Consider the following 15,442-nt stretch of genomic DNA (forward strand, 5'->3'; position numbering starts at 1 on the left):
CCTCATGTTTGCTGACCCTCCACTTTACCAAACATGATGTTCTTTTCCAGATTTAAAAAATTTTAAATACCATTTATTAAGACATGTGCCAAGTAAAATCTCATATTACTGTGCTTAATAATTAAAGTCCACCAAAGCTGGTAAAGCTATATTGCAAGACTCAGACAACCTCAATCAAGTAAGAGACACATCCTCGACCTCTCTCTCCCTCCTCCCTAAAATCCAGCCATTAACAAATCTGGTAGATTTTAACTCTGTTTCCTCTGGATCACTGCACTGGTAGCTCTGGATTTTCTCTTACAGTTCCTCACTCCTAACCCCCAGTTTGTTCTCTGCTCTGCAGCCAAAGCCATCATTTCAACATGTAAATCTGGATGTATCAAACACTGCCACTCTGTACCCTCAATTGATAATGCTGCAGCATGTATCAGTACTTCATCCTTTGTTGTTGCTGTCAGGTGCCATCGAGTTGGTTCCAACTCACAGCAACCCTATGTACAACAGAACAAAACACTGCCTGGTCCTGCACCATCCTCACAATTGTTACGCTTGAGCCCATTGTTGTGGCCATTGTGTCAATCCATCTTGCTGAGGGTCTTCCTCTTTCTCTGACCCTCTACTTTACCAAGCAGGATGTCCTCCTCCTTTTTATGGCTAAATAATATTTCATTGTATGAATATACTACATTTTGTTTATCCATTCATATGTTTATGACCCTAATACCTCTCAGCATATTTTCTCCTTTTCATAATGGGCGATTGAGAGCCTGATATAACTAATACCATAATAATACTCTAAGCAACCTATAAGTTTTTTCAACTGTACCAGTTGCACTGGTCTCTTTCCAAAGGGGTGTGGGGCCTTCTTGGCTCTTGCAGCCTTGGTCTCCATCCTCTTCTTTGCTCTCTTGGGAGATGGCCTTCAGCCTGCAAGATGGCAGCTAGGAAGGCTGCCTGGCACTTTTGGTCTGCAACTTTCTTTCTTGCTCCTTATCTGGGTCAGAGAAAACTTGGCAGGCTAGTTCCACTAGCTGAGAAATTTTTAAGTAAGTTTTTTTGCCTGTTACAAACATAAAGATTAGCGTCCAGATGTCCAGAATGCATATTTTTAGTTTAATAAAGAGCTTCTTATAGTTGTTTTGTGATGTATACTCATCTGACCATCTATGGCTTCATGCTTGCAAAAATGACATATAAGCTCTGATGTGAAAACTGCTGTTCAGGACTCCATAAATACAGCCTGCATTGCTGTTGGACTTTCTGTTGGTGTCAACAATCAATAAACTTTCTCTCTTTCTGACTTGGAGTACGTTTCATTGACTTGACTGCTCCAGGGCATGGACCCTAACTGGGCAACATGTTCAAGGGCACTAACATGGAATATAGGATGTTTCCACTTTTTGGTTATTGTGAATAATGCTGCCATGAACATTTCTTTATAATTTTTTATGTTCAATAGCTTTTTGTCACACCTCTAATAAAGACCTAAATTTTAACCTCCAAGGCCCTTCATGACCTGTTCCCTGCCTGTCTTTCTAGGTTCTTAAACTACCACCCTCTCTCACTCTGAGCTCCCGCCACAGTGGCTTTCTCTCAGTTCCATGAATTTATCATGCTCCCTCCTGCCACAGGGCTTTTGCCCATGCTGTCCCACCTGACTGGAATGCCTTCTTCATCCCCTATCCCCCTTTATGTCTCAACATACAAGTCCCTTCCTCAGGGAGGCCATCCCATAGGCTCTCTTATGTACTCTCTGAGTACCCTGTAGCATTTATTCATAGCATTCATCCAGCCATTCATCCAACAAATATTTATTTAGCACCAAGTAAGTCTCAGGCACTGTTCTAGGCATTAAGATTCAGCTGTAAATAAAGTTAAGTCCCTGTCCTCATACATTTTACAATCAAGTAGGGAGTGACAGAAAAGAAGTAAATAAACATACATGAGGTGATTCTAAGAGCCATAAAAAAAAATAAAACAGGACAAGATGGATGCAGAGTGATGGCAGAGAGCATTTTAGTTATACAGGGAATGCCTCTCTAATAAAGTAATATTTTAGGAAAGACCCAAAATAAGAAAGGGATCAAACCATGCAGATATCTGGTAGAAGAGAATTCTAGGCAGAAAAGAATAGCATATGCAAAGGCACTGAGGTGGGAGTGTGCTTAGCGGGTCTGAGAAACAGCAAGGAGGATGGTGCGACTGGAGAGGAGTGGTTAACTAGTAGAGGATGAGGCCTGAGAAGAAACAGGGACCCAATCATATGGGACCTTAGAGACAACTGTAAGGACCCTGGGTTCTACTCTGAATAAGTTAGTAAGCAATTGGACAATTTTGAGTACAGGAATGACACTACCTGACTTAAGCTTTAAAAATGATCATTCTGGCTACTGTGTGACAAACAGAGGAAGTGAGCATGGATAAAAGCCATACGATCAGTTAGAAAGCTACTGCAATAAACCAGGCAAGAGGTGCTGGTGTCTTGGAGTAGGCTGGTAATCACAGAGAAGGTGAGATTTTGGATGTATTTCAAAGCTGAAACAATGAGGATTTGTTGTACGGTTGCAACTGCTGTTATATAAGCAGCTGGAAGAATGCAGTTGCTATTTACTGCGTTGAGGAAGACAGAAGGAGGAGTAGGTTTTGGGAAGAAATCAAGAGTTCAATTTTGGAGTTGTCAAGTGTAAGATGACAATTATACATCCAACTACAAATGTTGACTACCCATAGATAGATGGACTGAATGAAGTCACTTGGGCGGGGGTACACGTAAAGAAAAGAAGCACTAAAGCACTTCAAGGTTAAAAGTCAGGAAGATTAGAGGTGACCAGCAAAAGATGACAGAGGAGAGGTCCACAAAGTAGGTGAAAAATCAAGAAAGAAGAATGTTCCAGAGGCCAACAAAGAAAGTGTTTTGAGAAAGGGGATAACATTAATTGTTCAAATTGCTGCTGATACATCAAGTATGGGGATTACTGAGAACTGATTTGGCAACAGGAGGTCAATGGTGACCATGACCAATGGCAAGTTCAGTAGCATGCTGGAGATAAGAGCCTGATTGCTCTGCGTTCAAAAAAGGAGAAGAGGACGTGAGTATATATGCCTCTCTCAAATTTTTTGTAAAGGAAGGGACTATGTGATCAAGGGATGTTCTTTTAAAGATGGAAGATATTACCACATGTATGTATGCTGTTGGCGCAGTGGTTAAGACCTCACCAAAAGATCGGCAGTTCAAATCTACCAGCTATACGCTGATAATTGTCCCCAAAGATATCAGGTCCTAATCCATGGAAGCTGTAAATGTTACCTTATTTGGAAAAAGGGTCTTTGCAGATGTGATTAAATTACGGATCTTGAAATGAGGAGATTATCCTGGATTATCTGGGTGGGCCCTAAATGCTATCACAAATTGTCACTGTTAGTTGCCATCAAATGATTCTGACTCATAGCAACCCCATCACAAGCATCCTTATATAAAAAAAAAAAAAAAGATAGAGGGTGACTTGACACATACAAATAAGGGAAAGTGATAAAAAAATGGAGCACAGAGATTTGGAGATGCTGGCTTTGAAAACTTGAAGACTAGACTGATGTAGCCACAAGCCAAGGAATGCCAGCAGCCATTAGAAGCTAAAAGAAGAAAGGAACAGATTCTCCTCTAGAGCCTCCAGAGGGAGTGAGGCCCTGCCGACACCTGGATTTCGACCCAGTAATACTGATTTCAGACTTCTGAACTCCAGAAGTAAATTTCTGTTGTTTTAAATTACCAAGTTTATTATAGCTGCCACAGAAAACAAATACATATGCTGATGAAAAAACTCATCATTACGTAAGTATACATTCATTATGTGATACGATAATTTATGAAGATACTAATTTGTGTTCATTCACTCTACACTTTTCCCTTGTCCTATTTCAAGTAGATTCATTTGTAATTCTTACCTTGAAGATTTTTGTAAGACTGACCAAGGAAACTGCCTAAAATGAAAGGCACACTATACTGTGTAGAAGTCCAAGCTCACTGAAGTGATTAAGTTAAGTGCTGTGGTTGGGGTGGGAAGAGAGGGGTGGGTGTATAGCTAGGGTACACAGACTGTGCCAATGACAGTAAGGATCAAGAGAAGACTCCCAAAGACAGAAAGAGGTTAAAGATCAATCCTCCAATTATCGGGGACCTATTCCCACTTTCTTGCAGTATAAACAATGACCAAGGCTAAAGGTCTTAATGTCCAGTGGCATGGGGGCCTGGAGTCAGATATAAATAGAAATAAAAGTAACAAATCATAAACTGAGACTCATACCCTCTATATTGATCCAATGGCAGTCTTCCATGCCAGTCTGCAAATACCATGAAGACAGGGGAATTCTCTTGTTTATCATCCAAAAAGCCCAGTGCTGTCGAGTCGATTCCGACCCATAGCGACCCTACGTCCCCATAATCTAGCATTTTCCATGGCCCAGAAGAGATGCTCAATAATACTGCTGATTTCTTGCACAAAAAGAACAAACTAATGGTTCACTGAGGCCAAGAATTCAAAGATGCTCACAGGACCACACTAATCCACACTGTTGGAATCTCCAAGGGGATCCCTCCATATAACACTCCTCCCTATTCCCTAGCTGGCTTCTGAGCAACTTGAAAAATAATATACAGAGCAAAAACTAAGGCCAAAATATCACCTATATTATTGGCCACAGCCATGCTAGAGGACATGGCTTTTAGGCCCCAAAGAACTTGTTCACTGAAACCCAGAAACTGGCAGACTCTTTCCCCCAGCCTATCAAAAAGAAGGAACAGAAAAGAACGTGTGCTTTCCATGGGCTGTTTTGCTCCCAAGTAGAAGAAGGGCAGTGCTGAGATGAGTGTGTCCAGTTGTTCTCCCTAATTCACCAGGAGGTAGAGTGAGTGAGTAGGCTGAGGGGCCGGAAGTGTCACAACAGTGGAGTTCCCTTCACCTGAGACAAAACATCAGGTGTGAGGAAGACGTGTCTCCCCCTAACATACAAAAATAATTTAATACAGTGGATTTTCCCTTAATCCACCTCCACGTAGGTAACTTACAAAGCTCTACATGCCCATAGTAGACACACGGACTATGGTCCCCACCTCTGTAAACGCTGTTGCTGCTGTGAATAGGCTGCTCTCTAGATCACCCACACTCTTCAGCTCCCACCAGTGAAGCCATCTGATTTCAAAAGTCAAAAGTTTTATCATGAATCTATTTATGTCAAGCATATTTATTACATTTACGATATTTAATTAAATACTATGTGAATTGAGAAAACAAGAGTGATACATAAAGAGAGTTGTTTCTATGAAAATTAAGCTTAATGCTTTGGAAAGATTCCATGAAGGTGAACTTTTTATTAAAAAATTGTCATCAAAATATTTGACTGGACTGTAAGACATAAAATGATACTCATGAAGAGGGTGCTTCTTAGCTCAAGTAGACACATGAGACTAAATGGGTAGCACCTGTCCAGAGGTGAGATGAGAAGCCAAAAAGGGACAGGAGCTGGTTGAATGGACACGGGAAATTCAGGGTGGAAAGGAGAGGTGTTCTGTCACATTACAGGGACAGCAACTAGAGTTACATAACAATGTGTGCATAAATTTTTCTATAAGAAACTAACTTGAACTGTAAACTTTCACTTAAAGCACAATAAAAAAAAATTGTCATCATATTAGGTATGGGCAAAATCATTGTAGATTTGCAAAAAATCTCAGATCACTTCTCAAGTGTCTTTAAGTCAACTTTCCACTTTAAAGAACTGGAAACCGGAAATCATAGAACATGCATCACTGGTACAGTTTATTCAAAAAAACAACCAGGAACTCTAGGCAGCAGACTCATATTCAGAAAAAAGGCTTTACATTAAAAGACTAACAAGTGAGTATGAACTAGCAAGTTATGTTTTAAATCAACCCAGAGGCATCTTAGAAGAAAGACATTAAAATGTTTCAAAGTACTTAAGTATCATTTTTTTACAGTTTCCTGTATTAACCTTCTTTTTTTATTTGTTATCCAACCAACTACTGGTCCCAGGCATGTTGAATAAGAGAGCTTCTGCCATAGAAAATTCAAAGAATCATTTTAGGCTAATTAAAAGGGTTTTCTGCAGTTCTTCAATCGCCAAGCAGTTCTGGAGTCATGCAGGCACAATCTTTGCTCCATTCCTGGATAATTCACATCCATTTAAGAAACAAGCATTATTCAGAGTGGGGCCCAGGGCTCCTTTCTCTTCTCAGGAACTTAATTACTTAGGTTTCTCTAGATTATTCTAACAATGAGAGGCTTTGGGAAGGTAATTCCTAGAATATTTCATCAGGTGACGGGGATGAGCCAGAGGTTACTAGGATAATACTTACCGTCTCGGAGAGACTTCTCCGGAATTTTTGTTTAAACACTTTGTGGGTTCCTTCGTCCTTTTCCTGATGTCCTGACAATAAGCCCATGTGTCCTCCAGCTTCCTGTCAGGATCTAGCACTTCCAGTACCTTTAACAAGAGCTACAAACACAAAATTGCCTTGGAGGGAAGAAAAATAGACTGAAAAAATGGGGTCCCTTAATCCTAAAAGAGTCCCTGGGTGGCACAAACGGTTAAGCAATCAGCGACTAACTGAAAGTTTGGTGGTTCAAATCCACCCAGCAGTACCTGGGAAGAAAGAGCTGGCGATCTACTTCTGTTAAGATTACAGCTAAGAAAACCCTATGGAGCAGCTCCACTCTGTAACACATGGGGTTGCTATGAGATGGAATCGACTTGACAGCAACTGGTAACAGGTTTACCACATGCCAGGTATTGATGACACACAAGTGGAAGAAACAGATAAAGTCCTGCTTTTCTAGAGCGTTTATTCTAGTAAGGTGTCTGGTGGTGAAAAGTGTAGCGATGAAAACATAGAGCATGGTAAGTAAGGAATGGAAAATGAGGGTGGAAGGGAAGTGGTATTTTATATTAAAATCACTCACACACACACACAAAATACAGTTGCTGTCGAGTCAACTCCGACTCATAGTGACCCCATGTATGTCAGAGTGGAACTGTGCTCCATAGAGTTTTCAAGGGCTGATTTTTCAGAAGTAAATCACTTTTTTTTTAAATCACCAGGCCTTTCTTCTGAGGCACGTCTCAGTAGGCTCAAACCGCCAACCTTTTGGTTAGCAGCAAGCATGTTAACTGTCTGCATCATCCAAAACCAAAAAACCAAACCCATTGCCATCGAGTCGATTCTGACTCATAACAAACCTATAGGACAGAGTAGACCTCCCACATAAGGTTTCCAAGGAGCACCCCGTGGATTTGAACTGCCAACCTTTTGGTTAGCAGCCACAGCTCTTAACCACTCTGCCACCAAGGTTTCCACATCACTCAGGGACTCTGCTATTTTATATAGATCTCTCCAGTAAAGCGACATTTGTCAAGATTTGAAGGAAGGGAAGGCACAAGCCAAGCACATACCTTGGGGCAAGTGTCCCAGACACAAGAACAAGTACAGAAGCCTGAAGCAGAACATAAGGGTAATGTTCTCAGAAAGTCAGGGGGCAAGAGTGGCTGGAACAGAGGGAGTGCAGCCGAAGGAGTAGGAGGAGTAGGTGATGAGTTTGGAAGGAAAGCAAAGCAAGAGCAGGGTGCAGAGCAGAGCCCGTGGGGCCTTTCAGACACAACAAGAACTTTGGCTTTACTCTGAGTGAGAAGGGGCCATTGGAGGGCTTTGAACAGAGGAAGTACATGATAGGAATTATCTTTCTGAATGACTGCAGTGCTCCCTGTGTAGGGAACAGGCTGCAGAATAGAGGGTGGGGGTAGAAGGCACTGCTACTTGCCTGCCCAATATCCATTCTGCCTTTCTTCCTTAATTGAACAGAACCTGAATTTTGTCCAAGCTGTAATGCCCAATCAAAAAACTCCATTTTCTGGACTCCCTAGTAGTCAGATGGATGAGATATAAGGAGAAGTCTCCTGGGAAAGCTATTATTTACCTATTCAGAAGGACAGAGTCAGCTGGCATGCACCCTTTAACCTTTGCCCCTTCCCCATCTTCTTGCCTGAAACACAGACTGGAAGCCTGGAGGTGTGGAAGCCATCTTGAGATCAGAGGACAATAGACATGTGCTAAGTAAAGATGAAGGCGCAGAAAGTCAGAAGAGGCCTGGGAGACTGGTGCTGTAATGGGGCAGCTGCCCAACCCTTACTTGACAATTTGGTGGGTTTCCCGTAAACAGTAAAACTAATTGCTGTTGATTCCAATTCATGGTGACCGCATGTGTGGCAGAGTAGAACTGCTCCATATGGTTTTCATGGCTGTGACCTTTCAGGAGCAGATCACCAGACCTTTCTTTCGAGATGCCTCTGGATGGCTTAGAACCACCCAACTGTCGGTTAATGGTCTAGCACTTAACCGTTAGCACCGCGCAGGCCTGCACCCACAGCTTCGCCTGTGACCTCCCATTTTCTCATATGCCTTCTATCTACCAGTTAGCACATACTTAAGAATACCTCCTAACACCAACCTAAAGTGTCAAGAGACTGAACAATTTCCTCCATCATTTCTTCCCCCAAAGTCAAAAAGCAAAATAGATTGGTAGAACTTCAAGGGAAAAGAAGACAGATGTTTCTGGTTTGCTGTACCTGTAAAACTTGAATGATTTCACAGGAATCAAAAGGAGAAGCATGTATGTTATTTCTACTCACATTTCTTGGGGGCAGAGAAAGGCAGGCTGCTCTAGCCCCATGAGAACCCTTTCCCTCGGGAGGGGCACTCATGTCCTCTCCTCCTTATATACATCCACCCCTTCAACAATTAACTCCACAGGCATTAGAAAGAATTATTTTCAAGGCACCAGTGCGCCCCCTCCCACAAACCTAGAACAGGACATTACCTCTACAGGTAGATCGTCTTCCAGATTCGGGTAGAGGGCCAAGGGATGCCTGGCCAGGTGGGCTTCAATGTCCTCGATAAATGCCTTCCGTGCTCGCTGGGCTGGTGAGAGCTTGGCAAACACAGCTGCTTCCTTGGGCAGTTTGTTCTCCCGTGTTTTGGGGACAGGTGGGGGAACTTGGTGATAAATCAAGGGAAGAAAGCCCTCCTGAGGGCCCTTCGTGATCAGACCTTGGCAAGGGGGACAGCCTTTCCTGAGGTCGTCCAGCCCCTTCCTCACAAATATCCACTGTTGGCTGTTCAGGGAGGTATTCTTGCACCTGTGCCTGTTCTTGTGCTTTGGGAAGCACCTGGAAGACAACATGCCTGGTCATACTGACTGAAAGGACTGGGGTGGAAGGAGGAGACTGTATGAGGTTGGCTGTCACCTTTTGGGGGGTGAGGGAGGGGCGAAGAGGGTGGAGTCAGGGAAAGAGATTCCATATAAAGAGGGTTGAGTTAAGCATACTCCTAGTTCATGGCAAATCACTGGTCTGCCCAAAGCCCCTCTCCTGTCGTATTTATTCTATCTTATCGCCATATCCCAAAGTCCCTGGGTGGTACAAACAGTTAATGTGCTTGGCTGCTAATCAAATGGTTGGAGGTCCTCATAAATAAAAAAATCAGCATAGGCAAAAAGCCTGGTACTCTTGCCCCTTGGCTGTGACATCAAAATGGCAACAGACCTCCCAGGTACCTGAAGCACTCCACCAAACACAGGCTCAGCTTGGCCAAAGTGACCAGCTGCTTGACTAAAAGCTTGGCCTGCAGCAGACCCTCAAACCGAATCCAGGGATTCAGGTGCCCCAGGCTCAGGGGCAGATTATCCAATAGGCAAGGTGAGCACAGTGCTTACCTTGCTTACCAGATCAGCTGTAGTGAACAATTTCACATTTTTCCACCACATCAAAAGATTATGCTTCTAGATATGCCTAGTATCTGTCTCTCTCCCAATCCCACAGCATCTTCCTACAGAATCAAAGCCTCTTTTCAAATTTACAGTCCCTGACAAGTACTGATGACCCAGTCAGCAAGGTAAGAATGGGCTTATGTTTACCTTGCTTTTTGGGTATTCCGTCCCCGCTCCACCCCCCCCCCCCGCCCCCGCCCAGATTGTCTGGTAGAACAAATCGCTAACCAAAGGAAAACCAGAGTGGGTCTTGGCAAGAGACCTCAGAGTCCTCAGCTAAGCTAGTCTCCACAGTTGACTCTGGCCATCAGCTTCTCATCTGGAATGGGGATGTTGTGAGGGTAGCAAAAGGAAAGGTTTTTTGGGCTGAGGAGCGCCTTGCGCTGTTATTTTACATTACATATAATTATATAGGTGGATGGAGCACTAACGGGGAGCCTGGAGGGACATCATGCCGAGCCTTCGCGGCCCCCTGCGCCACCACACGGGATCCATGCGCCCCCATGCGGGAACCTCGGGGTGCGCCCCCGGCCCTGCGCGGCGCGCTTACCGGGGCCTGTAGTTCATGCCCACCGGCACCAGATCGTGCCCCACGGGCCGGAACAGCCGCCGACGGTCCGCCATGATGTCCCTGGATCCTGCGCGAAAGCCCGGGCTTGGGTGGTTTGTTTTCCTGGCCGGCCGGTCCGGTCGCTAGGAGACCGCGTAGGCACGCGCAGCCCTCGATCTCCCCCGGTGCGGACCTACCCAGCGCAGCCCCAACCCGGGCCTAGCTGTCGCCTGCCCCAATGGCGGTAGATCGCAGCTGGGCACGGAAGAAGGATCCGGTCCTTGGTTTTATTATCTTTTAATCTTTTGTGAAGGGATGTTCATCTTCTTCCCACTGAAACTTTTTTGCTCACTACTATTTTTTTAAAAACATATTCGTTGAAGGAAAGGAAAGAAGAAAGCAGAGGGAGAGAGAAATAGCAAGAGACAGGAAAAAGAAAAGACTGAATTCTAAATGGCGGGGAATCCTGTTAGCACGGATTTGTTTTCCTGGAGGTCCTGGAACTCCCTGGGCCTCATCGCCTCGGTAAATTGAAGGTGGGGCATTTGTATGTAGTCACCAGCAGATTTTCAGAGTCCCTTCTAGCTCTTGCGTTGATTCTTTTGCCTCCACCCACTTTTAGCAGTGAAAAGAGAGCAACGCTGCCTCATGGTTACCTTACAGCTGCCCCGGGGAGGCAGGTGCCCCTGTAATAGAAATGAAAATGTGGTTTGGAAATTCTCATGCCGCTTCTGAGTGTCCCTGATTTAAATATAAGCATTGCTTCCAGAGGAAACAGCAGCATGGCACTCTCCTATTCCAAAATTATTGCAGTAGTTAAAATATAACTGCTATACCAAAACCAAACCAAACCTGTTGCCATGAGTGAATTCCGACTCATAGCAATTCTACAGGACACAGTGGAGCTGCCCCGTAGGGTTTCCAAGGAGCGGCTGGTAGATTCGAACTGCTTGCCTTTATGGTTAGCAGCCAAACGCTTAACCACTTTGCCACCAGAGCTCCATGACTGCTATGGTGGGATCATCTTTGCAGTCATTTAGCTAGAATCGCATTTTCAACCTCTCTGCAAATAAATTAGCTTCATATTTGAGAATCTATTAAATACCTGTATATCATCTATTGCACAGGGGAGAGCCCAGTAGTCTGCCTGAGTTGCATCCTGTCTCTCCCACTTAATAATTATGCAGTCCTGGGTAAGTAACAAGCTTTTTTGGCTTCATTGATTTCCTGCTCTGAAAATGGGGAAAATAATAGTATCTGCCTGCAAATCTGCTGTAAAAGACCTCTTCAACATTTTAAGAAGCAAAGATGTCACTTTAATGACTATGGTGCACCTGACCCAAGCCATGGCCTTTCCAACAGCTTCATGTGCATGTGAAAGCCAGAAAATGAAAAGGTAGAAGAGAATTGATGCCTTCGAACTGTGGTGTTGGGGAAAAATAATCAATATACCGTGTACTGCCAGAAGAATGAACAAGCAAGTCTTGGAGGAAGTGCAGCTAAGACGCGCCTTAAAAGTGAGGACATGTTATCAGAAAAGACCAGTTGCTGGAGAATGACATGTTTTATAAAGTAGACGGTCAGTAAAAAGGAGGGAAACCCTGAGATGGCGTCTTAGTTATCTGGTACTGCTATAACAGCAATACCACAAGTGAATGGCTTTAACAAAGAGAAATTTATTTCTTCACAGTAAAGTAAGCTAAAAGTCCAAATTCGGGGTATTGGCTGTAGGGGAAGGCTTCCTCTCTCTGTCGGCCTTCTCGTCAATCTTTCCCTGGACTAGGAGCTTCTCTGCACAAGGGCCCCAGGTCCAAAGGGTGCGCTTTGCTCCCGGCACTTCTTTCTTTGTGGTATGAGGTCCTCGCTCTCTGCTAGCTTCCCTTTCCTTTTATCTCTTGAGAGAGAAAAGGCGGTGCAGGTCACATCCCAGGGAGACTCCCTTGACACTGGATCAGGGATGTGACGCGGTAAGGGTGTTAACAATCCCACCCGAATCCTCTTTAACGTAAAATTGCAATCACAAAATGAAGGACAACCACACAATACTGGGAATCATGGCCTAACCAAGTTAACACACACATTTTTGGGAAGACATAATTCAGTCCATGACAGATGAATTGACACAACAGCTGCAACAGTGGGCCCAAACATATCAACAATTGTGAGGATGGTGAAGGACTGGGCAACATTTTGTTCTGTTATACATAAGGTCAGCACGAATTGGAACCGACTCAACATCTCAATTTGAATTCCATCAATTCCTGGAGCCTTGTTTTTTACCAATGCCTCTTAAGTGCAGCTTGGACTTCTTCCTTCAGCACCCTTGTTTCCTCCTGAAATTGTTGGATGTCAGTCACTTTTTTTGGTAAAATGACTGTGTATTCCTTCCATCTTCTTTTGATGCTTCCTGTGTCATTCAGTTTTTTGCCTGTAGACTCCTTCAATATTGCAACTCGAGGCTTGAATTTTTTCTTCAGCTCTTTGAGCTTGAGAAATGCCGAGTGTGTTCCCTATTGGTTTTCTGACTTCAGATCTTTGCACATTTTGCTATAATACTTTGTCTTCTTGAGCTGCCCTTTGAAAGCTTCCATTCAGCCCTTTTACTTCATTTCTTCCTTTCCATTTAGCTTCTCTACACTCAAAAGCAAGTTTCAGAGTCTCCTCTGACATTCATTTTGGTCTTTTTTTTTTTCTTTCTTTTTAATGACCTTTCGCTTTCTTCATGTATGATGTCCTTGATGTCATTCCACAACTCACTTGGTCTTTGGTCATTAGTGTTCAATGCATCAACTCTATTCTTGAGATGGTCTCTAAATTCAGGTGAATTAGAGGCAACAGTCTAGATATACGCTTAGCGACATAGACTTTTTAAATGTGGTGATCAATGAAAAAAGAAAGTGAATGAGATTTATACTATAATATCATTTATATAAATTTAAAATGTATATGTCATGGATTGAATTTTGCCCCTAAAAATATGTGTCAACTTGGTTAGGCCATGATTCCCAGTATTGTGTGGTTGTCCTCCATTTTGTGATTGTAATTTTATGTTAAAGAGGATTAGGGTGGGAATGTAACACCCTAACTAAGGTCACAACTGATTCAATGTAAAGGGAGTTTCCCTGGAGTGTGGCCTGCACCATCTTTTATCTTACAAGAGATGAAAGAGAAGCAAAAGGGGAATAGGGACCTCATACCACCAATAAAGCAATGCGGGGAGCAGAGCTCATCCCTCAGACCCAGAGTTCCTGTGTGGAGAAGTTCCCAGACCAAGGGAAGACTGATGACAAGGACCTTCCTCCAGAGCTGACAGAGAAAGCCTTCCCCTGAAGCTGACAGCCTAAATTTGGGCTTGTAGCCTACCAGACTGAGAGAGAATACATTTCTCTTTGCTAAAGCCATCTGCTTGTGGTATTTCTGTTATAGCACCACTAGATGACTAAGTAAGCATATATGTACATTTTACAAGAACTCATATGAAGTGAAGGATATGCTTCAAGCACATTAGAATGATTGCCAGTGGAAAGGGCAGAGGAATGGTAGTGGAGAATGGGAATGAAAAGAAATGGATAATGTATAATAAGAGGGGCCTTGCAAATGATAATGGAGTGTCATGAATCAAGGGACAAGGTTAGCCAATGATCTGACTCTGAAGTGGAAAAAGAAAAGTTTCTAGGTGGCACTGAGACGGAACTTCAAAGAACACATTGTAGGTTGTGGAATGCTGAAACAATACCTTCTCCAAAGCCAAGTTAGTTTGTAGTAATAACAACAAAAACATGCAGCAGCTGGTGAGGGAAGGAGCCAGAGCTACAGTGACAGACGCTGGATAAAGCAGGGCATTGTCAAAATTCCTCAGCAAATTTATGTGAACTTAGCTTGAAGAGGATTCTAAAAGATTCTAGGTCTCATGATTTCTTGTCAGCTGCACTCAGATGTGAATAGCAATTACTCTTTGGAATCTTGTGTCTGAAAAAAATGATACCAAAAATCCCGCTTCAGGCTTTCAAGGGTCACCTATGGCCTCAAAGGATGAGCTGCTTTCTGGAGTAGGGCTCAGATTATGGTCAATATATGCACTGAAAGAATTCCACATAGGAACATTTGAAGTGTCTTCGGGAGGACTTGAATTCCCACCAGTGTAGTTAAAATAAGACAATGCTGTTGTTGTGTGCCCTCAAGTCAATTCTGACTCAAAGCAACTCTATAGGATAGAGTAGAGCTGCCTTATAGAGTTTCCCAGACCGTATAGGGTCACTATGAGTTGGAATTGACTCGATGGCAACACGTTAGGTTCGGTTCAGAATCTTTACGGGAGCAGATGGCCAGATCTTTTCACCTGTGGAGCGGCGGGTAGGTTCAAACCTACAACTTTTTGGCTAGCAGCCACACTCTTCACCATTGAGCCACCAGGGCTCCTTAAATAAGACAATAAGAGAAATGAAATACTTAACATTGGCACCAGGTTTACTTTCTCTTGCTTTTATTTCTAAACTTGGTATGATTTTCTTGTTCTAGAATCATTCAAATTGTAGCAGATTCTTTACGTGTAAGGGGTTATAAAGAAACTTTTATAGAAATACTTGAAAAATAATCATAGGTACAGGCTCCAATATTATAAATTATATCATAAAAACCATACTGTATCTCTTATGTATTAAGCATAAAGTAAATGTTATTATTTTCATTTTACAAGTGGAGAAGTTAAAATGTGTTTTATCCATTAACTCTGGTACTACTGCAAATATAATGTTTAACATATTTGATGGTGTTATTTGGGCCTTTTCATAATTGTACATTAACATATGTTAAATTGAATTGAACCTTTGTTTCCATAGGTTGCGAAGTCAATGAAGCCATTCAAATAAAACAGTAATGCTTCAGGGGCTTATTAGACTCATTAGACGTGTATCTAATGACACGAGGAAATTAAGATAATTACCCAAGCTCACGAAAACAATTAGGGGGCAACACATCTTAACCCAGAGTTCCACACTTGAGTCAACCAGAAAAAATTTGAATCATAAATCAAGCTGAAGAGGCAATACAGTATAGTGGC

The 15,442-nt window shown here is 43.0% G+C and overlaps 1 protein-coding gene across 9 annotated transcripts in view; it reads right to left on the reverse strand.

The window, feature by feature from the left end:
- Nucleotides 1-10,508, reverse strand: part of FAM47E (family with sequence similarity 47 member E) — a 68,823-nt gene extending 58,315 nt beyond the window's left edge. For 4 of the 9 annotated variants that reach the window (XR_007517651.1, XR_007517652.1, XR_007517650.1 and 1 more), the window contains exons 1-3: nucleotides 10,384-10,506; nucleotides 8,886-9,234; nucleotides 6,371-6,510 (exon numbers count right to left, since the gene is read on the reverse strand). Coding sequence is in view for 6 of the 9 variants with exons in the window: in XM_049885965.1 (XP_049741922.1) it covers nucleotides 6,371-6,510; nucleotides 8,886-9,234; nucleotides 10,384-10,457 (563 nt within the window). In the remaining 3 variants the exon portion in view is untranslated. Of the gene's footprint in view, nucleotides 1-6,370; nucleotides 6,511-8,885; nucleotides 9,235-10,383 lie in introns of all 9 variants that reach the window. The other 5 variants (XM_049885964.1, XM_049885963.1, XM_049885962.1 and 2 more) reach the window with 3 other exon arrangements.
- Nucleotides 10,509-15,442: the final 4,934 nt, after the last annotated feature.

Source organism: Elephas maximus, chromosome 5 (assembly GCF_024166365.1).
Source record: "Elephas maximus indicus isolate mEleMax1 chromosome 5, mEleMax1 primary haplotype, whole genome shotgun sequence".
Lineage (NCBI taxonomy): Eukaryota > Metazoa > Chordata > Mammalia > Proboscidea > Elephantidae > Elephas > Elephas maximus.